This window comes from Ochotona curzoniae, unplaced genomic scaffold (assembly GCF_017591425.1).
Source record: "Ochotona curzoniae isolate NIBS_2020 unplaced genomic scaffold, NIBS_Ocur_1.0 contig_3255, whole genome shotgun sequence".
NCBI lineage: Eukaryota > Metazoa > Chordata > Mammalia > Lagomorpha > Ochotonidae > Ochotona > Ochotona curzoniae.
In genome coordinates this window covers 2,420,286-2,444,683 of record NW_024465777.1, presented here as the reverse complement: position 1 = coordinate 2,444,683, position 24,398 = coordinate 2,420,286, and the positions used below count along the sequence as shown (strand labels likewise).

The 24,398-nt window shown below is 54.2% G+C and overlaps 1 protein-coding gene across 2 annotated transcripts; it reads left to right on the top strand.

The window, feature by feature from the left end:
* The first annotated feature begins 812 nt into the window (after positions 1-812).
* On the top strand, positions 813-22,951 carry CNR2 (cannabinoid receptor 2). Of its 2 annotated transcripts, none has more exons than XM_040979545.1 (2): positions 813-1,041; positions 20,549-22,951. In XM_040979545.1, exon 2 carries the CDS (start codon positions 20,594-20,596, stop codon positions 21,662-21,664), a length of 1,071 nt encoding a protein of 356 aa, XP_040835479.1. In that variant the 5' UTR covers positions 813-1,041; positions 20,549-20,593; the 3' UTR covers positions 21,665-22,951. The 2 variants fall into 2 exon arrangements, with proteins under 2 accessions (XP_040835479.1, XP_040835480.1); XM_040979546.1 differs by lacking the exon at positions 813-1,041 and adding an exon at positions 11,721-12,103.
* Positions 22,952-24,398: the final 1,447 nt, after the last annotated feature.

Genomic DNA, 24,398 nt, shown 5'->3' with positions numbered 1-24,398 from the left:
GTTGGTCTTGTGAGGCTGACATTGTGGTGCAGCGAGCTAAAAGCCACCTGATGTTGGGATCTCATATGGGCACTGGTTCAAGTCCCAGCTGCTCCGCTTCTGATTCAGCTCCCTGTTCATGTGCCTGGGAAATCAGCAGAAGATAGATCCACATCCTTGGGGCCCCTGTACCCACATGAGAGGCCCAGATGAAGCCACTGGCTCCTGGCTTCGGGCTGACTCAGCTCCAGCTGTTGCAGCTGTTTAGGGAGTCAGCCCGTGCACAGAAGATCTCTCTTTCACTCTCTCTCTCTTTCTCACTATCATTTTGTTGCTGAAGTCAGTAAATCTTTTTAAAATGTGACCTTCTATGCAGGCTGAAATTGGAAGCTGCCCTGTGAGAGTCAGTACTGCTGGTGTCTCGTGAAAAACATGTCAGTGCTTCCAGATACTTGCACTCCTAAGTGGGAAAGCGTGGCAGGCGCTAGCCCCCTTTGCCTGGGCCCCGTGTTCCTCCCGTTGTCCACAATCCCCACCACTCTCTATTGCTCCCTACAGCTCCTCAGACCCATTTATGTCATCTGCCTAGTGCCTAAGGCATCGCAATCTGCCAACTCTGCCATGCTGGGAAAGAGGCGTTGGGGTGGAATGTCCTCCTGGCCACCTGTGGGAGGCTGGCACATGAGCTTATGCTACAGATGAGGACTCTGAACTTGGGGAGGAAGAGTGAGTCGCTCCCCGCCATGACACCCACGCTGCCTGAATACCCAAGTCCCTGGACGCCTGGCCCAGCGCCCCTCCCCGGCCCGAGCTTCTCAGAAGAAAGAAGTTAACTGCGAGGGAAAGAACCTGGTGGCACCGGGGACCCAGAGGGGAAGTGGTGACAACGACAGGAGGCAGGACCTGCTCACGCTCACTCAGCCAGAGAGGGCTGGCCAGCAGGCAGCGGACCACAGGAGCTGAGAGCAGGACCCAGAGCCACAGCCGGCCGGGGAGGGCACGCAGGCAGCCAGCCAGCGGCCGCCAGGTTCCCAGTACCCAGCCACAAAGCAGCCAGCAACCGTGAGTCACTTTGCTTGTTGTTTCATTTGAGGGTTCTTTCTTCCTCATTCCAGAAAACCCCTGTCTTTACCTTAGCTGTTGCGTGCGGCGACCTGAGAAGCTCGGGGGCCCTGTCTGGGACAGGAACCGAATGCCAAAACAGGACGCCTGGGATGTGGGGACACAGGCCGTAGACCTGCTTGGGGCTTAGCAGGTCCTGAAACAGGCAAAGAGAGGTGGTGAGTGCAGACCTACCAACAGTCTGGATGTATGCCGGGCACTGTATGCTGTGAGCACCTGCTGTGGTCTCATTTACTCCGCAGTACGCTGTAGCAGTAGCCCATCATCAGGCCGTGGCCATCATCCACTCTTGCAGATGGAGGCTGCCAGCCCAGGAACCTACAGCGCGGGGAGTGCTGGCCTGAGCACACCAGCTTCTCTATGCACCTGCTAACCAACCCCTGTGCTGCTTCGCAAGATGCTTGCTCCAGGTGGGCCTGGAGAGGGCAGACCAGGGATGGCAGCGGCCTGAGGGACTACCTGGTGAGCCCAGGGCCCTGGGTTTACAGATGGGGTAACTGAGGCACAGGGTGAGGCCGCTGCGTGCTGTTAGAGTTTGCCTGGGTAGCCAGGGCCCCAGTGCCTTGGAGGTGCCACTGGGTAGAAGATGGTGTCTGCAGGGGCCCCGGGGTGAATCCCGGCTCGGCCGCCAGTAGCTACGCACTGTCAGGTCAGTCCGTGCACTTGCCTCCTCACTCTCAGCTTCCTCTCAGGGCAGTCTGCACCCAGAGCATCCCTCCCAGCATGAGTGTCCCTGGGTTGGGCCTGAGGTCGGCTGCAGTGCAGCCTGTGCTGCTTGCCCTTGCTCTTGTGGCCACTGCCGATGATGTAGTGAGGCCGTGGGCTGGTACTGCATGAATGGGGCGTGTAGACACCCTGAGAACAGGAAAGCCTGAGTCAGACAGATCAGTGAGCCTGCTGGGCAGCTCAGGCGGCAGCCAGACTCCTGTCCCCAGCCCCTTACCCACCCATGGCGCCCCAGTCCCTGCCCCCAGCCCCATACACATACGTGGCTCCAAGGGATGGGCCCTAAGCTGCCCCTGGCCCCACATAAGTTTCTTTCTTTTGTGATATATTTAAAGATTTACCTATTTATTTGAAAGAGTGACAGAGAAAGAAAGAGAGGTCTTTTGTCTGCTGGTTCACTCCTTAAGTGGTCACAATGGCTGGGATTGGACCAGCCTTGGCACTCCATCCGGCTCTCTCACAGGGGTGCAGGAGCCCAAGCACTTGGACCATCTCCTGCTGCTCCCCTAGGCAGTGGCTTAACCCACTATGCCACCACACCAGTCCTGTCAGTGTCATTTTCCACCTGTGAGGGCCAGGCTGGGCCAAGGCAGTTCAAGCAGCCAGGGCAGCCAGGCTCCTTGGAGTGGAGCCCCGGCCAGCACTGTCTTCCTGCACCTTCTGTTCCTAGCACAGGCCCTCTGACAGGAGTATACTCAGTGTTGCTGGAGCCTTCACCCTACAGAGCTGGCAGGCAGTCAAGCCTCAGTCCCTCCCCCACCCACACTCAACTCCCAGCACTGGACATCAGTCCTCAGGCTCGCAAGCAGCAAGGCTGATTTATTTATTTTATCAGAAAGGCAAATGTACAGAGAGGAGGAGAGACAGAGAGGAAGATTTTCCTTCTATCAGATGATTCACTCCCTAAGTGGCCGCAACAGCTGATCTGAAGCCAGGAGCCAGAAACTTCTTTCCGGGTCTCCCACGCGGGTGCAGGGTCCCAAGGCTTTGGGCCATCCTCAACTGCTTTCCCAGGCCACAAGCAGGGAGCTGGATGGGAAGTGGAGCTGCCAGGATTAGAACCAGCGTCCATATGGGATCCCAGAGTGTTCAAGGCAAGGGCCTTAATAATTACGCTATCGCGCCAGGCCCAGGCCCTTCTTACAATGGATGCCCTTGGTCCTGACAGAGTCCTTCCTCCCAAACTCAGCCACTTCTCTGGCAGACCTGAAGACCAGACTTGGCACCATGACCCCCAAGGTGGGTCACCCGGTGACTTTCCACAGGAAGCCCTCATCCCCCAGGGTGCCCAGCCCAGCTCCCTTGCAACGCAGGGGCCTCTGGCCTGCAACCCTCCCCTGCCTGTGACCGCCCTGCCCTTCCCTTGATTTTAGGTGGCTATGCACAAGCTTTCCCTCCCCACCTGGCAGCTTGCTCTGCTCAAAGGATGGGAAGAAGGCTTGTCTTTGAAGAGCTTTTGTTTTCTACCTGACCTGGTGGAAAGCCCTGGACCCACAGGGCACTGTGGAAGGGGCACAGCGGCCCTACCTTCCAGAAAAGGACAAGGCAGACCAGGCAGTCACAGCATCACCTGACCTAGGAATAGTGGTGCTGATGGGAGCTGAGGTCAGCTCTGCAGGCCCCAAGGCGTGTACTGTCCCCCACTGGACCACTTGCCATCATGCAAGGTCAGGTGACCTTGGCCCAGTCACATCACTGAACCTCAGCCTCTTGAACTCTTAAATGAAGCTATAATTTCATTCCCAGCCTGCCGCTAGCAGGTGCTTAATTTGTTTCCTTCTTAACAATTTTTTAAAGATTTATTTTGAAAGCCATGGTTACAAAGAGAAAGGAACAAATAGACAAAGATCATTTATCTGTAGCCACAATGGCTGGGGTTGAATGAGGCCAAAGCCAGGAGCGAGGAGCTTCATTTGGGTCTCCCACGTGGGTCCTTTTCTGCTGCTTTCCCAAGGGCCTTGACAGGGAGCTGGGTTGGAAGTGGAGCAGCTGGGGCATAAACTGGTACTCCTATGGGATGCCAGATTCACAAGAAGCAGCTATACCTGCTGTGCCACAAGACCATAGTGCCAGCCCCCCGTTAAGACTTCTCAAGTAGCAATGCCCTACATTCGGGACCTGGGGAGGGTGAGAAATTGGGTGGGCCTTCTCCCTTAATACCCCCCTTTAAACATGAAGGAAACAATATGGAAAAAATAATAGTCTTCTCCACTTTCCTGTAGCCCTTGACCCTTTTTACCCTAATTACCTATGTAAAGATTGTCAAAATTAAAAAAATATAAGACTTCTCAAGTCAACATGGAGGAAGCAGTGACTGCACGATAGGGCTCTGTGACCTCGCCCCAGTCAGTCCTCCCCAGGATCTACCTGGGAGCTTTCCCACCGCCCACACTGGCCAGGTGAGGATCGTGCCAGGTGGGTGTGGGTCTATAAGCAGGCAGAAGTGTGTAGGTGTGAGAAATACCTCAGAGCACTGAAGTGCGCAGCTGGGCTGAGGAAACGGCCACCACTGTCATATCTGCTTGTATCACTTGTCGTGTTTTGCCTATCACGTCTGTGGCTGGCTCCGCCCCCTCCCCAGACTGGGCAACCCAACCTAGCAGTCAAAGTGGTGTTGCTTCCATAACCATTCCTGCTGGACCTTCCCAGCCTGTGATGGGGACATCATGGCATTATCTCATTGAATCCTCGCTCCGGTCAATGAGGGCATTTGCAAAGTGGAAACTGAGATTTGCCACGGCCTGAGAGCCAGAGGGCAAGGTGGGAGCATGGGCACAGCCAGGGCACTTACCCCAGCTCTGCTGCAGGGCTGACCTAACCCAGAGAGGAGTATCACCCGGAACAGGGGCTTCAGCCCATAGCCAGCAGCACCCAAAAAAACAGTCACACCAGCCCCTCTCTTCTCCGTAGAGACAGAGAAGGAGTTCACCCAGCAGCGTGTGCCCTGCCCCACCCCCCCGTGGCCAAGACCCCGCGGGCACTGACAGCGGCTGGTCCCGCGGCAGGCCAGGCTGGAGGAGCCCCACGGTGATGAGGGAGACCGGCTTGTGTGCGTGCAGCTGCGGGGAGCCAACGCACACGGGAGTCCCACGCACACGGGCAGCAGGCTGGTGAGGCCATCCTACAAGTGACCCTGCAATTGGACACTCAGGATTTTGTGGCTTCTCCTCCCCTCCCCCAGGTCCTGTATTCACGTCTTCCTCCCTCCCCCCCCCCAACTGTCTCCCTAGGGGTTGGGGCCGCCCCAGAGTTCCTCTTCAGGCCCCGCAGCTGCGGTCACGGTCCCCTGCTGGATCTCGCCAAGGGTGTCTTCTGTCCCCCGCCCCGCCCCCCAAAATCTGCCCCGGGTGTGATGGGGGCCTGGGGGCGTAGAGAGATCCGGGAACCTGCTGAGCACCTACTAGACCCCTGGGAGAAGCAAGCAGGTGTTTCCCCAGCCCACTACAATGCATCCGCCGCCATGGAGGCAATCTTAGTCATGTGCATTTGATGAGGCCTCTGAGACTCAGACACAGAGAGACAGGAGCCAAGCCTGCCTTCTGCTAGCTTGTCACACCCAAGGGGAGAATTCCAGGAGCTTCAAATTATTCAAAGGTCTTGACACCTGCTTCCGAGTTTTCAAAAATTAGTCAATATAATTCTTTGAATATTTAAAAGAGGCTTTTCTCAGCGTGAGAGTTTCCCAGGACAAACGGAAAATTCAAAAGCAACAGTGCTCATCAAACCACAGTTACAACTCACAGGCAGGTTGACCCTCACAGGGGGGCTCCCCGCCCAGGTTCTCTTGTTATTATTGGTCTCATACTGTCCCGTTCATACCCAAATGAGCTGATGACAGCAGACAGGAAGTTTAGGGAGTTCCAAGGTCAGAACTACAGATAGAGGTTGGGTCAATGGCTTAATTGGCTAATCCTCTGCCTTGGGCCACTGACCTCCCATTTGGCTCCAGTTGCTGTTCCAGCTGCTCCACTTCCCATCCAGCTTCCTGCTAATGGCCTTGGAAAGCAACAGAGGATGGCCCAAGACCTTGGGACCCTGCATCCACATGGGAGACCTGGAAGAAGCTCCTGGTTCTTGATTGGCTCAGCTCTGGCCGTTGCAGCCACCCGGGAAGTGAACCAGCGGATGGAGGATCTTTCTCTTTGTCTCTATTTGTCTCTGTAAATCTGCCTCTCCGATAAAAATAAATCTTTAAAAGAAAGGAATGCAGAAAAGACGGATTGAGAACTCCTCTGCCAGTTTGCCTCAGGATTCACAAATGATATGTGAGAAAAGTTCCCACACAACGCATCAGGGAAATGCAAATACTTCCCTGGAGTCCAAGCAGTGTTAAAGAGGGGGGAATAAGGGCTGGGCTTTAGGCCTGGAGGTCCTGGCCCCCGATGGGAGACCGGGATGGAGTTCCCAGTCCCTGGCTTGGGCTTGCCCTAGCCCAGCTGCTGGGGGCATCTGGGAAATGAGCCAGAGGAAGGGAGTGCTTCCTTCTGTCTCTCAACAGAGGCTTTTCCTGCATTGGGCACCAAGATGACATGTACCTGCAGGGCCTGAACAGGTGCTGGCCCCAGAGCTCTCAGCCTGTGGCAAATGGGCAACTCTTGTTTAAGGCATAAAATGCCTCTTTAAACCCCGAAGGCAAGAGGTCAAGGCAGCAACTCACAAAAAAAAAAAAAAAAAAAAAAAAATTCTGCTCTCTGGTCCCTTTACAGGGACCAGGGAAAACCTCAGAGCACACCCTTGAGTTAAGAGTAGACCAAGAATGTCTGACTCTTGCACAGCAGGGAGAGAGCAAAATGAGATAACCTTCATTGCCAGAGAAACTTCTCGATGATCCACTCACTGACCATTTGTCTGACTTTAAATCACTTCCTTTGTCTTTTTTCTTTTCTTTTTTTTAAATCACTTTCTTTTTCATGGACCTTGGAAGATTAGGAAATGGCCCCTGCCCGCCATTGAGGTCTGTAAGGTGACATATCCTGGTGAGACAGTTCCCAAGTCAGGTGAGCCTGGGAGGGAGCTAGCCCAGCCACACATGCTGGGCCTTTTCACCGTGGAAGACTTGGATCTGGGCACGAAGATATACACGCAGAAAACTTAACAGTGACAGTCATGGACTATGTTCCCGAAGGCAGCCAGGTCCTGTGCTGCACCACCTCTCTGCCACGTCCCATTTCACTACCACCGCCATCCCCGAGCCCTCAGTGAAGAAGCTACCCTGATTCTCATTTTATAGATGTGGACACGGAGGTTCAAGGCAAAGAGGCAGTTGGTCCCCAAAACCCACAGCTTTCATGAAGGCCAGCATCAGAGTTCACAGCTGTGACTTGGGTTGCTTCGTGCCGCTTTGTCTGTGTACTGCCTTCTTAGCCCCACTTGGTCTCACCTATAAACCACAGAGCAAAAACAGGAAACAGAAATACCACGTGACCTTGCAAGGTAGCCGTGCAGGTGGGCTCGATCCCAAGTTCCGGGTCAGAGATGGGAACTTGATGTCTTTTCTGAATGTGCTAGCAGATCAACGCCCCAGCCACTCCTCACCCCCCGCCCCGAGTGCCCACCCCAGCCTCCATTTGTCCAGCAACCTCTGCCAGGTGTCCTTGTGTTCCCTCCAGCCCTTTTGCCACCACTGGCAGATCTTAGCAGCCCGAAGCCCCATAGTCAGCTTTCACGGCTGCACGTGAAATGAGTGCCATGCTTGTCGCTCACTGGCTTGTCATACAAGTGATGGCACCCAGCGTGCAGAATGGCACCTGATACACACTATAAAATAGGCATCCAGTTTGCATTTCCAGCTATTGTCATAATCACCAGTGTTCCAAGTGCACCCCACCTCAGTCTCCACCCCCACCCCTGCCTCCTGCCCCCCTATTCAGGGAACCAGCCCAAATAGCATTGCCCACTCCCGCAGACCAGCCCGGGCCAGACCCCTCCCCTTGGGATCTGGCCAAGCTGAAGGAGGAAACCCCAGGGCGTTCAGAATGTCCAGCTGGTGGTTGGCCACGTCCACTGAAAAGGCCTTGTTATCGTCCGGGCTTCTCATCCCCAGAGTTGTGCTCCTTTCTGATAGAAAAGATTTTTTTGTGGTTATTTGAAAAGCAGAGTGGTAGAGAAAGAGAGAGACAGGCCATCAGAAAAAAAGAGACCCATTTGCTGGTTTGCTGCCCAGATGACCACAACAGCCAGAGATGACCAGGCTGAAGCCAGGGGCCTAGAACTCCATCCAGGTCTCCCGTGTGGCTGGCCCAAGCACTTGGGCCATCCTTGGCTGCTTTCTGGAGTACGAGCAGGGAGCTGGATCAGATGTGCATCAGCTGAAACTGAAACCAGCACTCCTATACTGGATGTTGGCAATGCACGTGCCTGCCTAGCCTGCCAGGCCCTGGTACCGCCCCTGTTAGTGTGGCTTCTTGCAAACCTTTGGAGGGGGGTCTCGCAAACCAACATTCAAGCCACGGCAGCCTTGCTTTGGTGGAAACTTCCATTTCCAGAGACAACAACAGGTACCTGGCCACTTCCAGGTGTGATAGCGACAGCCACCCCGAACTCCCTGACAACACTCACACACACACACACACACACACACACACACACACACACACTGACTCAGACTTCAGCGATGTTGGGGTGAATGGGGCTCCACAGGTGGTTACCCAGCATTTACACCTCAGGATCCCTGAGTCCTGAATGACAGGCTTGCTCTGAGTGCTGTGGGTGGTACCTTAATCTGCTGCAGCACAGTGCCAAGACCTGACACTGCTTTTAATATGAGGGGACTTCAAAAAGTTGAAGGAAATTAGAATAAAATGATATGTTTATTTTTGGGGCCTTGGGAAATCTTGAAAACAAAGCCTCTGACAACTTTTACGTGGGTCACAGAGAACTTTAACCAAGTCATCCACAGCAAAGGTGCTGAGCGGCCACCACATGGCAGGAGGCAGTGGGAGGCAGTGGGAGGCAGTGCTTAGCTCAGTGGTAGAGACACCTCCTCTTGACTCCATCAGAGTCCCTGAATTCAATTCCTGGCTCTGGCTTCTGCCACCAGCTTCCCTGGGAGGAGTGATGGATAGTGTAGTTGGTCCCTGTCTTGCACGTGGGTGGCTTGGACTAAGCTCTTGGCTCCCAGCTCCAACAGCAGAGCAGCTCCACTGCGGCGGGCATTTGGAAAGTAAACCCACAGATGAGAGATCTCTCTGTCTGTCTCAAAAATAAATTTGGAAAATAGAGCACATCCAGCAGCGAACAGAGCAGCCAGCAGCCCCCCTGTATGGGAGCAGACTCTGACTCCTCCCGAGCAGCTGCTGGGACTGCTGGGGGTCTTTAAGACTAGAAGCAGGAGGCAGAAGGAGACCCCAAACCCCTCCATCCAGCCTGCCTGCCTTCCACTGACAGATCTGCCTCCAAGTCGGCCTGACTGGCCTGGGTTGGAATTCTGACTCTGCAATTTACACATCCATTCTGGCTCAGTCTCAGGGTCCTTGCCTATAAGGTCTCCCATCCAAGTACTAACCAGGCCCAATCCTGCTTAGCTTCCGAGATCAGACGAGATCGAGTGCGTTTAGGGTGGTATGGCTATAGATGGTCCTTATCTATAAGACAGTGAAGATACAGGTGGGGGCTCAGCACAGTGGTTAAATAACCTATTGGTAACTTACATCCCATCCTGGAGTGCCCGGGATCAAGTCCTGGCTCTACTTCCAATCCCTCTTGCTCGGGTGCATCTGGGAGGAAGCAGGTGGTGGCTCAAGTTCTCAGGTTCCTGTCCCCCTCACAGGAGGCCCAGAAGGCACTCAAGGCTCCTGGCTCCAGCCTGGTTATTGCATGCATTTAGGGTGTGAACCAGTGAGCAGGACCTCTGTCAGTCTATGTCTCTCTGCCTCTCAAACAAATAAATTTTAGATTTTTAAAAATAATATGACAGTTTACTTTGAAGAGCAGTGTATCACATTCTGTATCACTATAACCAAAACCTTGAGGCTCAGCAACTTTAGAAAGAAAAGAGATTTACTCTGCTCGCAGCCCTGAAGGTTCAAAGGTGGGAGGCCCCTTCTGGGGCAGGTCTTCTTGTTTCATAGTCCCAGGGAGACACAGGTGGCACATGGAGAGAGACAAGGAGTGCGCACTCTTATTTTTTAAATTTATTTTATGTATTTAAAAGGCAGCTGCAGGGAGAGGGGGCAAGCCAGAAAGAGAGAGAGAAATCTGATGTGCTGACCTACTTCCCTACAACAGCCCAGGTTGGGTCAGGCTGAAGCCAGAAGCCAGGAGCTTTATCTGGGTTTCTCCCATGAATCCATCTCTCACTGCCCTCCCAGGTACCTTAGCAGGGAGCTGAACAGGGAGCAAAGCAGCCAGAACTCCAGCTGGCACCTGCAGGTAACTTGGAGTTAGAGCCCATTGCACCACAGTGCCAACCCCCTTCCATCAGCCTACAAAGCCAGGCTTCACTCACGAGAGCTTCGTGGGACGTGACCTTATCTAGTCTCAGCCACTTTTCAAGGGCCTGGTGGGTTTAGGCTTCTTCCCTGGGAACACTTCGCCGTGGGAATGACGTCACCACACTTGAGCCTGTTTAGTTGGGGAAGTCCTTCGATCACACCCAAGCCCTGGACACTGGTCTGGAAGTCAGGGAAGGCTGCATGTGGCCATGCAGGTGCCACGCTGGGATCTGCCCTTTAACAACGCTGACACTTGTGGCCCAACATCACTTTGTACTGCATAAATATACCCCCTTAGTATTTGTGTCAAGGAAAACATTTGTAAAAACAACAACAACAACAAAAACATGGATTTGTAACTCCCTCACGCCTCCAAAAGGACAAGTGCATATTTCATTCCCCTGTCGCACTTGCCACAAAGGACACATGTAGCCACAGTGCAAGTTCATTCTTGGTTGCTCTCGCTGCAGTGACATAGTGACCCGGGCTGTGCACAGAGCAGGTGGGAGCATCCCCATGGCTACTCATAAGCTAAGAAGCTTGCTAAAAGAAAAGTTATCTTCCTTTTTAAAGAGTTATTTTATTTGAAAGGCAGAGTTACAGAGAGAGAGAGAAAGATCTTCCATCTGCTGGTTCACTCCCCAAATGGCCACAATGACCAGGGCTGGGCCAGGCCAAAGCTAGGAGCCTGGAGCTTCTTCTTTCATGTCTCCCATGGCACTTGAGCCATCCTCTGTTACTTTCCCAGCTACATTAGCAGGGAGCTGAGTTGGAAATGAAGCAGCCAGGTCTCAAAGGAGCACTCGTCTGGGATGCCAGTGACACAGGTGGAAGTTTAACGTGCTATGCCATGTTACTGCTATTAACATACAGTAGGCTGGGAAGAGGCATGTGGCACAGGAGGTAGGAAGCTGTTCCTACACAGGCGTACGTGAGTTTGAGCTCCAGCTCCAACCTCCTGCTGATACCCACTCAGGGAGACAACAGGTGATGCTTTCAGCACTTGGGCTCCTGTCCCCAGCTGGGAGATCCGCATGGAGTTCTGGCCTCCTGGCTTCAGAACCTGCCATGGCCTCGGGTGATAGGAACACTGGAGGAGTCAGACAGTGGTCGGAAGATTTCTTTATTTCTCTCAGACTCTGTTTCTGTCTCTCTCCCCACCTTTCAAATAAAACTCCAAAAACACATAAAAACCTTATTAAACACACGTTTCTATGTTCCCAGTTAGTTTGTTCTTTTTAAAAAATTATTCTTTATTTAAAAGTCATAGGCACAGAGTAAGATGAGGGAGAGAGAGAGAGAAATCTTTTATCCACTGAAGAGCCAAAATGACCGAAGCTGAGCAGGCCCAAAGCTGGGAGCCCCTTTCACTTCTCCCACATGGTTGCAGGGGCCCAAGGACTTCGGCCATCTGCTATTCGGAAGTGGAGCATCTAGGCCTCAAACCAGCACCCACATGGGATGCCACCACTGCAGGAAGAGGCTTAGTGAGCCACAGTACCAGCCTCTCTTCCCCTCCCCGGACCCTCTATTTTATGTTCTAATACAGTAAATATTGGCAGTTGCAACTCACACCTTTCAAAAAAGGGCTCTTTGGGATCCCGCTAACATCTAAGGTAGTTAAGGTGCTGAGACCAAAGTTTGAGAAGAGTTGTGTCAACTGTAGCAAGCAGGCTTTTGAAATCTGCCAACACCTCCGCACTGCTCTATGTGGCTGATTGCACAACTTCCAAGTTCAGAGAACTTCCTGACACTGACAGACACACTGAGAAGGGAACCAGCTCCTCCCGGAGCTGAAGCCAGCAGGCAAGCTCTCCAGTCGGGTCGTGATGGCAGGCAGCCAGGTGCGGACTGCCTTTTATGCTTTATCTTTCTTTCTTTCAGAGTTTCTGAGTCAGACACACACACACACACACACACACACACACACACACACACACACACACACAGATCTTCCATGCACTCATTCCCTCTTCTGAAAGCCATGAAAGCCGGGGATGGGCCAGGCTGAAGTCACAAGCCAGAAGTTCTGTCCAGTCTTATGGGCATGGCAGGGGCCCATACACTTGACCATCCTCCATGCTTTTCCCAGACTGTGAGCAGGGAGGCAGTATGAGCCTTATCAAGCTGAGCTGCGGCAGCATACTGAGCTGGTCTTTGGTGTAGACTAGCAGGGCGGGATCAGGATCTACAGAAGAGGTGTGAATGGCCTGCTGGCCCAACACGCGAGGGCCCCGGGGACTCTGAAGAGCTGTACGCTTTTTCCCTTCTGGGAGTATCTGAGGCCTTTGCTTGGTTCACTGGAGTAGGCAGACTCATCTTTCACGTGCACCTGGGTACCTTCCGCTCCTTTGCACAATCTGCAAAGGCAGTGCCTCCCCCACTCCACCCCCTGTAATTTGTATGCTGAGGTCAGGGAAGCCCCCCTCCCACCCCCTGCGACCAGAGCTCCTGGGGCGTGCAAAGCCAACTGAATAAGAAAGCCAGACTGCATGCCAGCAGCCATCTGTGGGAATCCAGAGCAAGTCTGGGAGAGGCAGGGGTTCCTGGGAGGCTCAGACACAGCGACAGCCCAGGACAGTTCCTACTGGCACAAATCTCAGGCACCTGGGCCCTAGGCCCTCTCCCAGGAGGTGGTCCACGTTGTGGCCCAGGCCATCTCCTGTCCTCCTCAGGAAACAGATGGAGCGAAGGAAGCTCTTATTTTAAGATGTATTCATTTATTTAAAAGGCAGAAAAAAAAAGAGAGAGAGAGAAAGAAATCTTCAACGTCCTGGTTCATTTCCCCAAATGGCCATAAGAACTGCGGCTGGACCAGGCAGTAACTTCAGCTGGGTCTCCTACAGGGGGCCAAGCACTCGGGCCATCTTTCAAGTCTTCCTCGGTGCATTAGGAGGAAGCTGGATTAGAAGTAGAACAGCCGGGACTCAAACAGCCACTCATAGGATCCTGGTAGTATTGCAGATAGCGGTGTAATGTGCTGCACTGCTACACCGCCTGCCAGGGAGGACTTCTTTGTTGGTCAGGTTAATCATAAGCTGAGCTGCCTAACACGTGCCTGGCTCCTGGTCATTCAACCCCAAACATTGTGAATGGAAACACTATCCTCTCCCCCTGTGGCCAAGGTTCCCTGCTACTTTCTCCCTCCCTCTGTGACCCAAGGGCACACAGAAAGGACACCGTTTCTTTCATTGTCAACAGGAAAGAGCTTGAGAAAGCGCAGAGGAACCGTTGCGTGTGTACGAATTTTAAAATTTTTGTGAACGCCACCTCAACAGGGCTGTGCACGCTGGGGCACTGCAGTAAGCAGGGCCTCAAGGACCTCGCTGGGAATCCCAACACTGTTGTTGTCCTCACTTTACAGATGAGGCAGTTGAGGAGAAGCAGTCACAAAGCCAGGGTCGGCCCAAGGGCTAGAGCTGTAACACTCAGCTGAGCCAAGAGGGAACGCACACAGTCTCCGAGGACCATCCCCCTGCCGGACCAACAGCGCCTCTGGGAAAGCCATGAGGGTGGTGGGGGTGTGGGGGTAGACTCCCACCTGGGAGAAGTTTGCTGAGATGAAAACACAGATGTGATGCAGCCTTGGAATAGAGACAAGGATGGCCACTGTCAGGGCCTGTGCGTCCCGGGCAAGGGCCTGCCCGTCGCTTGACTCAGCACAGCCTTGTCACCACGGGGCCTCACCTGCTGGCTTCGCCTGCTCCGGGGCGTGCCATGGGCCCAACACAGCAGCCATGATCTCCCTAGACCATGTCCAGGGTGATGTGATCGTGGCTATTCCTAGCTTGTTTTCTGGAAGGGAAGTGGTCGACATTTAGGATAGTGGAAAGAGGAAGAAGATGGGGAGAAGACTCAGCAAAAACATCCCGGGGAAGACCTGGTTGCTTCATATACCCAGCATTTAGTTGGAGGTGGGGGAAGGGATTCCAAGTGAGAGGGTGGCGTCCTGGGACTGCAGGACAGGGATCCCTAAGGCCCCAGCAGGAGGCTTAGAATCTCCGGGCCTCAATTTCCTCTTTCATACAATATGAAAAAAAAAAAAAAAAAACCAACAATGGCAGTAATTAGTACCTATTTGGTAGGGCTATTTTGAGATTTAAATGACATAAGATCTCTCTCCTTTTAAGATTTAGGGGCCAGTACGGTGGTGTTTCAGACTAATACTCTGTCTGCAGTACTGCCATCCCTTATGGGCACTGCTTGGTGTCCCACCTACTCTACTTCTGATCCAGCCTTCTGCTCATGGCTCAAGTCCTTGGGTCCCTGCATCCACATGAGAAACTCAGAAGCTCCTGGCTCCTGAGTTCAGATCGGCTCAGCTCCAGCCGTTGTGACCATCCGGGGAGTGAACCAGCAGCAGGTTGAAATCTCTGTCTCCCTCTTTCCGTTACTCTACCCTTCAAAAAAAAAAAAAAAAAAAAAACCCAACAACATAAAATATTTTAAAAAATCATTTAACTGCTAAGCATGAATTGTTAAAAATGTTAGGTATCTTTTAAAAAAGAAAATATAAAGAATATTTATTTTTATTTGAAAGGCAGAGTTACAGATAAAGGACAGACAAGAGCTCTTCCATCTGCTGGCTCCCCACCCCCACCCCAATGGCTACAACGGCCAGAACTGAGCCAATGAGCAGGCAGCAGCTTCTCGGGGTCTCCCATGTGGGTGCAGGGGCCCAAGCACTTGGGTCATCCTCCACTGCTTTCCCACATGCATTAGCAGGGAGCTGGGCTCGAACTGGAGCAGCTGGGATTCAAATGAGATGCCAGCATCACAGGTAGAGGCTTAACCTACCAGCTCCCCTCCCCGCAAGTCTTCCTTTTAAGTGGCAGTTCTTGGACAAGAAAGAGCAAGTAGCTTTTCACAAGAGGTGACCAGCGACGCATCCAGGGTCTGGACCCCCAGCCCCCGACTCCTCACCTGGGCCCTTTCCTGCCCTGCAGTTCAGCCAGGCAGCCAAGCCACTGCCATGAGAGTCTTGAGTCACGATGTACTAGGCCCACTGGGGCTGCAGGAGCAAGCGTCCCCACTCACAGGTGGGGGTACCACAGCTGAGAGGCCTAGTGACCTGCCTCCAAGTCCCATAGCCCAGGTGGGCCAGAGCTGGGGGCTGAACCCAGTGAAGGGGCAGCCCCAGACCTGGACACTCAGCCCTCATCTAGCTCCATCTGACCCTGGAGAAATAAACAAGAAGGAATAGGGAGAAGCAGTGAGTCTATGGCAGGTGGTGACCCCACAGAGACCAGGGCGGCCGCAATGTGGGAACTGTACAGCAGCCTGACGGGGAGTCCCACGTGGGGCTCCGCTGTCTAACCCACGAACATGCAAAAAAGGAATGAGCATTTACTAACGGTCCCTTGGTCCAGCTCGTGAGTTCTTTCCTAAAAGGACTGCTGTGGTTACTTGATGAGTGAGAGCGGTGAAAAATAAAAGACTTTGCAGCAAGGACGGAGCCCCGTGCAGCCTGCATGGCCCCAGGAGTGCTGAGCTGGCCAGTGGCTGGAGTAAAGAGGCAACAGCCCTCGCTTCTCCCCGGCTAGCGTTTGTTCATCCATTCATTCGAAGCATCCATTTCCAAATAGCCACATACCTCTTGGCCCCAGGGGGACTTTGTGTGTTTCACCTCTATCCATGAACTCCTGGATTCCAGCCCCGTGGGTGCCACCAAATCCTCCTGAGGCATGGCGTCCCAGCTCACAAGGCCCAGGAGGCCGGCCGCCTGCCTCCTAGTTCCTGATCTGCTGAGAGCCATTGCTGTGCCTCCCCCACCTATGAGCAAGCCTGGTCCACAGAGCACTGGAGTGAGCCCTGCAGTGAGGCTCTGGCGGACCGAACCTGGGGTCTGGGCACCACAGCTGCTGCAGGCTTGGAATGGGGCCGAGGTGTACCCTAAGGGCCACTGGTCGTCTCCCCTGGCTGGACGGGGCTGCAGCTCCATAAGGGGTGACTAGCTTAGCTCCAGCCCTCCTCCACAGCCTCCCACCAGGAGCCAACTGTGGGCCAAACATTGTGCCAGGTGATTTTTTGTTTTTGATGACTGTACTTCCGGATCTGGCTCCGTCTCTCCAGCTGAGGCTCAGGACACACCAACAGCACCTGGTGAACACAGCAACATGGGTAGTAGAACACACATGGTTTCACCCAACTGGAGGGGATATCAGAGAAGACTTCCTGGAGGCGGTGGCCTTTGCTAAAGAAATAGATGTAAAATTGACAAGGATGAAGGATCACAGCCAACAGCCCTAAAGCCCCCAAAACCTTGCCACACTGATGATAAAAGGTAGATGGGGTCTAGGAACAGAAATACAGAAAAAAGCCCCATGAGACCCTCCCAACAGCAGGACTGAGCACCCAGCCTCCTGGAGAGCAGGTGGCTTCCCCAAGGCCACATAGACTGTCCGCTGCAAAGCTGTGAGTCTGGGACCCACAGGGCTGAGTTTTCTAAGGGGGACCTTAGAGACCACCCTGTTGCCCTCCTGCTTCGAAGATGAGAAAACAAAGACCCCAGGGGAGAAGTGAGCTGGGCAGAGTCCTCCCTCCCCCATCAGGGGCGGGAGCCTAGGTGTCCCCACTCCCATGAACAGAGAGGCTCATGACAGCGACACTGGGCACCCACTGCCGGCAGGGCACAGGCCAACAGTCAATCTCCTCCACCTTGCAGCTCCCATAAAGGCTTCAAAAGTGTCTTTTCATTTTGTCCAAGAGCCAGAGGAACATACAATAGCCAGACCAAAGCTCAGGGGGCCTGCAACTCAGTCCAGGTCTCCCACATAGGTGGCAGGGGTCCAAGAACTTGAGCCATCATCTGTTGACTTCCAGGGTGCTGCGTGAGCAGGGAGCTGGCCCCAGGGCTGGAGGTGGCATTGCTACCCAGGCGCCGTGATATGGGATATCCGAGTCCGGCGCAGTGCCAAATGCCCGCCCCAGGGGAAGACTGAAGGCAGCAGCCAGGGCGGGCGGCTGCCCACCGTGCACTCTCACTTCACACTTTCACTTCGGTCCGGAAAACCCCAGGCACACCTTTTCCTGAGTTGTTTCCCAGGCCTCGAGGCTGCTTTCCCAGAACTCGGTGTGAGCTGGGGCAACAGGCGGCAGCCTCAGGTGCCAGTCCCAGAGCGATTGGGCACATTTCTGGGGAGGAGAGCACCTAGCCCTTGGTTCTCTTTTAAACTTTGTTTGCACAGTGTCAGGACACAAAATGTTTCTGCATGCATCAGTGGTTCTTTTTTGAAGAGATTTATTTATTTATCTGAAAGGCAAATGTACAGAGAGGGAGGGAAAGACGAAGGACTTCCATTCGCTAACTCACTCCCCAGATGGCTGCAATGGCTAGAGCTGAGCTGATCCAAAGTCAGGAACCAGGAGCTTCTTCCAGGTCTACCACGCGGGTGCAGGGTCCCAAGGCTTTGGGCCGCCCTCCACTGCTTTCCCAGGCCACAAGCAGGGAGCTGGATGGGAAGTGGAACAGGTGGAACAAAAAACAGGTTCTCATGTGGGATGGTGGTGCTTTCCAGCAGAGGATTGGCCCACTGCACCACTGTGTCCACTCCACCAATGGTTCTTTAACCCAACAACCACCTTCTTGGCATAGGAAGCCTTCAGTGGCCTTTGACAGGGATGACCCATACATCAAGGTTTCAAACCTATGGGGGGGAGGGCCCAGTAGGCCTTCCTTCGTTTTTTCATGGATTACTTATTTCTTGAAAGGCAGAGAGACAAAGACAGGGAAAGAGCTCTTCCACCTGCTGCTTCCATCCCTACATACGCCCACCAAAGCCCAATCAGCACCAGGCCAAAGTCAGGAGCCAGGATCTCAGCCCAGATCTCCCATGTGTGTGGCAAGTCCTGGCGCCTCCTGGGGCATTCATTAGCAGAAGCAGAGCTGGGATTTGAACCCAGGCGCTCAGATAAGGGCTGGGGGTATCCCAAGTGCTGCATTCAACACATGTTCTTCGCGCCCCAATGTGGCCTTCCCAAGGAGAACAGGACAGATGCTGTTACTTGCCATCTCACAGGAAAGAGAAAGGGGTCCAGGAATTTGAAGAGACTTGTCTCCAGGTCACATAGTAAACTGAGGCAGAGTTGGGGATGGTGCCAACAGTGAGCAGGTACCAAGGGTCTGCATGTGGCAGGCAGCCTCGGGCCTTGCCCTGGAAGGAGGCCCCCATCGGGAGACCCGGATGTTCTGACCTCCAAGGAGTCTCTATTGCCCCAAGGAGGACAGAGAGCTGGCTTCCTGTCGTGCACATTCTGTTGTCTTCTGGGGTCCTCCATCCAAACACCCACATTTCCTGCCCCTACCCTCTTCAGACAGTGCCCACGTGTCAGTGACCACAGCAGGCCTGGGTAAGGCACAAATGCCAGCCACTGCCCACCATGACCCTCCTCCAGACTGGACTCTGCAAGAGGTAAACCATGCCCAGGCTGGAGGGAGAATCAGGGAGGAACCTAGGGAGGGGCTTGAGTGGCAGGGTGCAGAGGGCGGCTCAGCTCGGCCCTCCAGTGGGCGTTGTGTGAGGATAAAGGCACTTGGCGCCCACGCTGGCATAGCTGAGTTCAGTTCTGTGCCTCCTGACTCTAGTTTCCTGCTAAAGCAGACCGTGGGCAGGGGGAGGGGGTAGGTATTGGGAGGGAGGAGGCTCAAGGCACTGGGTCCCTCCCTTGTGGGAGACCTGGAATGAGGTCTGGTTCCCAGCTGCAGCCCCGTTGCAGGCATGGGAGGAGTGTGCAGCAGATGCGAGCTCATCCTCTGTCCCTGTTTCTGCCTCTCAAAAGAAAGAAAAAGAGGAAGAGGACTCGTCACGGCACCTTGCATCCTGGGATCCCATAGGGGTGCTGGTTTGTGTCCTGGCTGCTCTACTTCCCGTCCAGCTCCCTGCCTGTGGCCTGGGAAAGCAGTAGAGGACAGCCCAAAGCCTTGGGACACTGCAACTGCTTGGGACACTAGGCAGAAGCTCCTGGCTCCTGGCTCTGGATTGGCTCATCTCTGGCCATTGCAGCCACTTGAATCAGTGGATGGAAGATCTTTCTGCCTCTCCTTTTCTCTGTAAATCTGATTTTCCAATAAAAATACATCTTAAAAAGAGAAAAAAAAGAGGGAGGAAGGGAGAGAGAGAGAAAGGAAAAAAAGAGAGAACAAAGTTAGCTCAGCCCCTTCAGGTGGGCAGCAGTGGCGTCCATGGGAGAAAGGCTGGCTTGGGAGTCACTCACTGGGCAGCAGTGTCCAGAGCTCACACTGGCTTCTGTCTGCACTCAGCAGTGAGCTTGATCAGATGTGGCAGGATACCCATCTCAGGGCACCTCCTGCCTTCCCAGGCCACAGGCAGGGAGCTGGAAGGGAAGTGGAGCTGCCAGGATTAGAACCGGCCCCCATATGGGATCCCGGCACACTCAAGGTGAGGACTTTAGCTGCTAGGCCACGCCGCTGGGCCCCTGCCTTGGGATCTTGTACACACATGGGAGACCCAGAAGCAGCTCCTGGCTCCTGACTCAGCTCCAGCTGCAGAGGTCACTTGGGGAGTGGATCAGTGGATGGAAGATCTTCCTCTCCATCTCTCTTTCTCTCTGCAAATCTGACTTTCCAATAAAAATGAATATTTTTTTTAAAACTAGTCATTAAATCTCAAGGGCAGTGTTCTGGCACAAAGGGTTAACTCACAATGTATGATGCTCACAGTCCATGTCCAAGGGCTGGTTCCATCACAGTCATCCTGCACCCAACCCACCTCCCAGCCTTTGTGCTTGGAAAGGCAGCAGAGGATGGCCAAAGCACTTGGGCTCCTGCACCCACCCAGGAGACCTGGATGAAGCTCCTGGCTTCAGCCTGGCCCAGCTCCAGCCTGATCGCTGGGGCGTGAACCAGCAGATGAAAGATGTCCGTTGGATCCTGGCACCTCTGCCTTCCACATAAGCTTAAAAAAATCTTATTACCAAAAACAGAAACAATGTCAGGGCAAGAAAAAGAAAGCCTGTGCTGGTCACCCCAAATGCCACTTCTCGCTTTTGCTTTCCCTGACTCCTTGCTTTCAAAGGGAATTCTTAGAATTTGTGTTTTGGAAAACGGAAGACCAAATAGCCTACAGGCAGTTTTAGACTTGCTGGATCTCCGTCCTCCCTTCCTTCCCCTAAAGCAGCCCGGGCGGGCCTGGCTCCCTCTCCTGCCGCAGAACGCCAGACTGCAGGTGGACCATGCCCAAGCTGCTTTTCCAGCACCTTCTCTGCGCAGAGTTTTGACCAGGTGTGGTCACTGTCACGCTAACAGAGTCTCTTCTCTTCTTGTGCTACAGTGAGGTCTTCTTGGCAGACCCAGTGGAAGCCCACAAGCCCACCCCATGGAGCAATGTGGGAGCTCAAAGGAAGCCAACGACTCCGTCGCTGGCTTGAAGTTCAACTCCATGGAGCAGTACATGGTCCTGAGCGACTCGCAGAAGGTAGCAATTGCCGTTCTGTGCACCGCCCTGGGCCTGCTCAGTGCCCTCGAAAACCTGGCCGTGTTCTACCTGATTCTGTCCTCCCACCGCCTACGCAGGAAGCCCTCGTACCTGTTCATCAGCAGCTTGGCGGTGGCCGACTTCCTGGCCAGCGTGATCTTTGCCTGCAACTTCGTGAATTTCCACGTGTTCCATGGTGTGGATTCCGACGGTGTTTTCCTGCTGAAGATTGGCAGCGTGACACTGACCTTCACAGCCTCTGTGGGTAGCCTGCTGCTGACCGCCATTGACCGCTACCTCTGTCTGCGCTACCCAGCTACTTACAAAGCTCTGCTCACCCGTGGGAGGGCGATGGTGACCTTGGGCGTCATGTGGGTCCTCTCGGCGCTGGTGTCCTACCTGCCTCTCATGGGGTGGACTTGCTGTCCCAGTCCCTGCTCTGAGCTCTTTCCACTGATCCCCAACAACTACCTGCTGAGCTGGCTCCTGTTCATCGCCTGCCTCTTCTGTGGCATCATCTGCACCTATGGGCATGTCCTCTGGAAGGCCCATCAGCATGTGGCCAGCCTGGCTGAGCACCAGGACCGGCAGGTGCCAGGAATGGCTCGGATGCGGCTGGACGTAAGGTTGGCCAAGACCTTGGGTCTGGTGCTGACGGTGCTGCTAATATGTTGGTTCCCAGTCCTGGCCCTCATGGCCCACAGCCTGGTGGCCACGATGAGCAATCAGGTCAAGAAGGCCTTCGCCTTCTGCTCCATGCTGTGTCTCGTCAACTCCATGGTCAATCCTGTCATTTATGCCCTGCGGAGTGGCGAGATCCGCTCCTCCGCCCAGCACCGCCTGGCCCACTGGAAGAAGTGCCTGAGGGGCCTGGGGCTGGAAGGAAAAGAAGAGGTCCCCAAGTCCTCTGTCACAGAGACCGAGGGGGACTTGAACTTCACCCCAGGGCCAGAGCCCAAAGGGCTGCAGTGATCAAGTTACTGATGTGGTCTATGCTCCACTTACAGACAACCCGGTCAGAAAGGACACTGCTCCCGAGGACAGCACGTAGTCCTGGGCTTCTCCCGGGACCAGCTCCGGAGGCCCGGATGCCATGGCCACTCCTTTAGGCTCAGGGGTGTCAGGACTGGCCGTGCCCACCCATGCAGTCTGGTGAAGAGAGAGACAAAGAACTGGCAGGTTCACCCTGCCTACCAAAGGTGCCATAGCATCTGCATTCCCCGGAAACTGCGGGAAGCCAGGCAGCTCCAGGCAGGACTATTCTAGAAACTTGGATGTCACTGCTTGACCCCTGGGTCTGCAGGGAGGGCAGAGGTCACTAGAGACAGACTCCAGAGAACCATGTGCACCCAGTGAGGGCGTGTGCGGTGGTGTGGCCAGAAGCGGGTGATGTCTCCGGCTAACCTAACTCGCCAAAACATCACAAATCCCACTCAACCCCGTGGACACCCTACAGGGAGAGAGCAAAGGACCAAGAGAGAGGCAGGACATGCCTTCCCAGGTCCAGGGCTCACCCGGCACAGCCTCCCTCCGCTGCAAGAACGAAGCTCCCTGCTTCTGGCAGTCTCGTGGTTCCCAACAGGGAGGCCGAGTTCTGCCCCAACAGGCTTAAAACTGAAGGCAACGAAACTGTTGGCCGCAGCAAGGACTGCAGAGGAATTACAAAGCAATTGTTTGGGAACGGGGATTGAAAAAGGGAACGCCACTGGGTGAACGTGGCTGCCTTCACTCCATGCAAGACCAGACATGCGCTGTGCGCTTGCTCGTCCGTGCACTTCATCAGCAGGTGCCGGGCTCCCAGCACAGACAAGATTCTCCTCTGTCGTGTAGGAATCACACTCTGCCCTCTGGTAAGAAGATGCATAAATACCAAAGAGACAGTCCCGGGATGGAAAGTGGCATCATGTGATGGTGACTGACTGGTCAGCAGGTAAAACAGACCTGCTGAAAGCCTGGACAGGCCTGCCAGGGCTCGGACTGAATCTGTGCCAGGTGCCAGGTGCTGGGCCAAGTGCTTCTAACGATGCCTTCTTTCACATGGTCTTCACGGTGGCCTGCTGAGAAGGGGCTTGGTGAGCTCATTGTCCAGATGAGAGACTCTCAAAGGGCCAAAGCCACATGGTGGCTGTGGTCACACTGCAGCCATTATAGTGGTGTCCAGGTACCCACAGGGAGTGGTACCCACAGGGAGTGGCCCCAGGACCCCTACTCCCCTCCTCGCCACCCCCTCCCATGCCCCCGACACCAAACCCCACAGCTGCTCAAGCCCCTTCTATAAAATGGCTCTGTATTTTTTTTTTTTTAATTTCACAAATTGTGCGTGAAAGGCAGAGAGAAAGAGAGAGACATAGAGAGATGTTTCATCCACTGGTTCATTGCCAAGCACACACAGCAGCCAGAGCTGTGTCAGGCCACAGCCGGGTCCCCACGGGGATGGCGAGGGCCGCCTCCTGGTATGCGCGTCAGCAGGGAGCTGGAACAGGAAGCAGGACAGCCAGCATTCCAACCAGCCCCTCTGAGAGCAGGTGTACACGCAACCACTGCACACACCGGCCCCATAGGAGCCACAATGACCTCGCAAATCAACTCCAGGCACATTGCCGCAGCTCACGCACTGTGGACGTGTGGTCAGTGGTTGCCCAGGTTGCTTAGGGGATGGTGACAAGGACAAGACACAGCATCTTCCTCCTCCTGCATATTCAGAAGCCACAGCTCCCCCAGGCTCACCTATCCCAGACCTGGGGCATCAGACAAGCTCTGTCTGACCACACACCTGCCCACTAACCCCTTGGCCAAGGTTAATCCAATCCCGCTGGTTTCATGCCCCTGTGACACTTTCCTCCTCCTGTGACATCATATCACTGCCACCCCAAAGCGTCGCTGTTCCTTCCGGCCCTCGTGTGAACCTCGTGGGCTGCAGGGCCTCAACAACAGAAACGCATCATCTGGCGTTCTGAAGGCTGCAGCCAAAGTCAGGGTGTCTGCAGGGCTGTGCTCCTGCCAGAGGTGTGAGGTGGGAACTTTTCCTTGTTTCTTCCAACTCTTGGAGGGCTGGAAGTTCCCTGCCTTCCGGCAACGTCATCCTAGTCCTGCCTGTGCCTTCCCCTGGATATTCTGCAATCTCCTTTTAAGGATTCCACTTGGGGCTGGTGCTGTAGTACAGCATATTAAACAGCAGCCTGCAGCCCTGCCATCCCATATGGACTTACATCCAGGCTGCTCTACTGATCAACTCCCTGCATATACACATGGGAAAGCGGCAGAGGATGGCCGAAGGGGCCACCCGCAGGGGAAGCCAGAAGGGGCTTTTCACGCCAGCCTAGCCCAGCCCCAGCCATTGCAGCCATCTGGGAAGGGTGCCAGTGTTTGGAAGATGGCTCCCTCTCTAGAATCTGCCTTTCAAATAAATAAACCTTAAAAAAAAAGACACCAATCATTGGCTTTCAGCCCACTCTCGTCTAATTTAATTAATTCTATCTGCACCATTCCTGTCTTTAAAAATGTCAGACTCACAAGTTCCCAGGACAGCACCCAAGGGCTGGGTTATGTGGCAGTCATGGCAATCTCGAACACTCTCCAAGGGTGCCTGTGTATCTCCAGGGCCTGGGGGGGACCCGCACAGAGCCCGAGGCAGTGTGGGCAGTGACCACGCGTCTGGAAGCACACTGCAGTGTGTTTAGGGGGAAGTTGATCATACATTTTTGGA

Excerpts from the sequence above, each read along its gene's own strand:
- CNR2 (XM_040979545.1), top strand. The coding sequence starts at position 20,594 with ATGGAGCAATGTGGGAGCTCAAAGGAAGCCAACGACTCCGTCGCTGGC.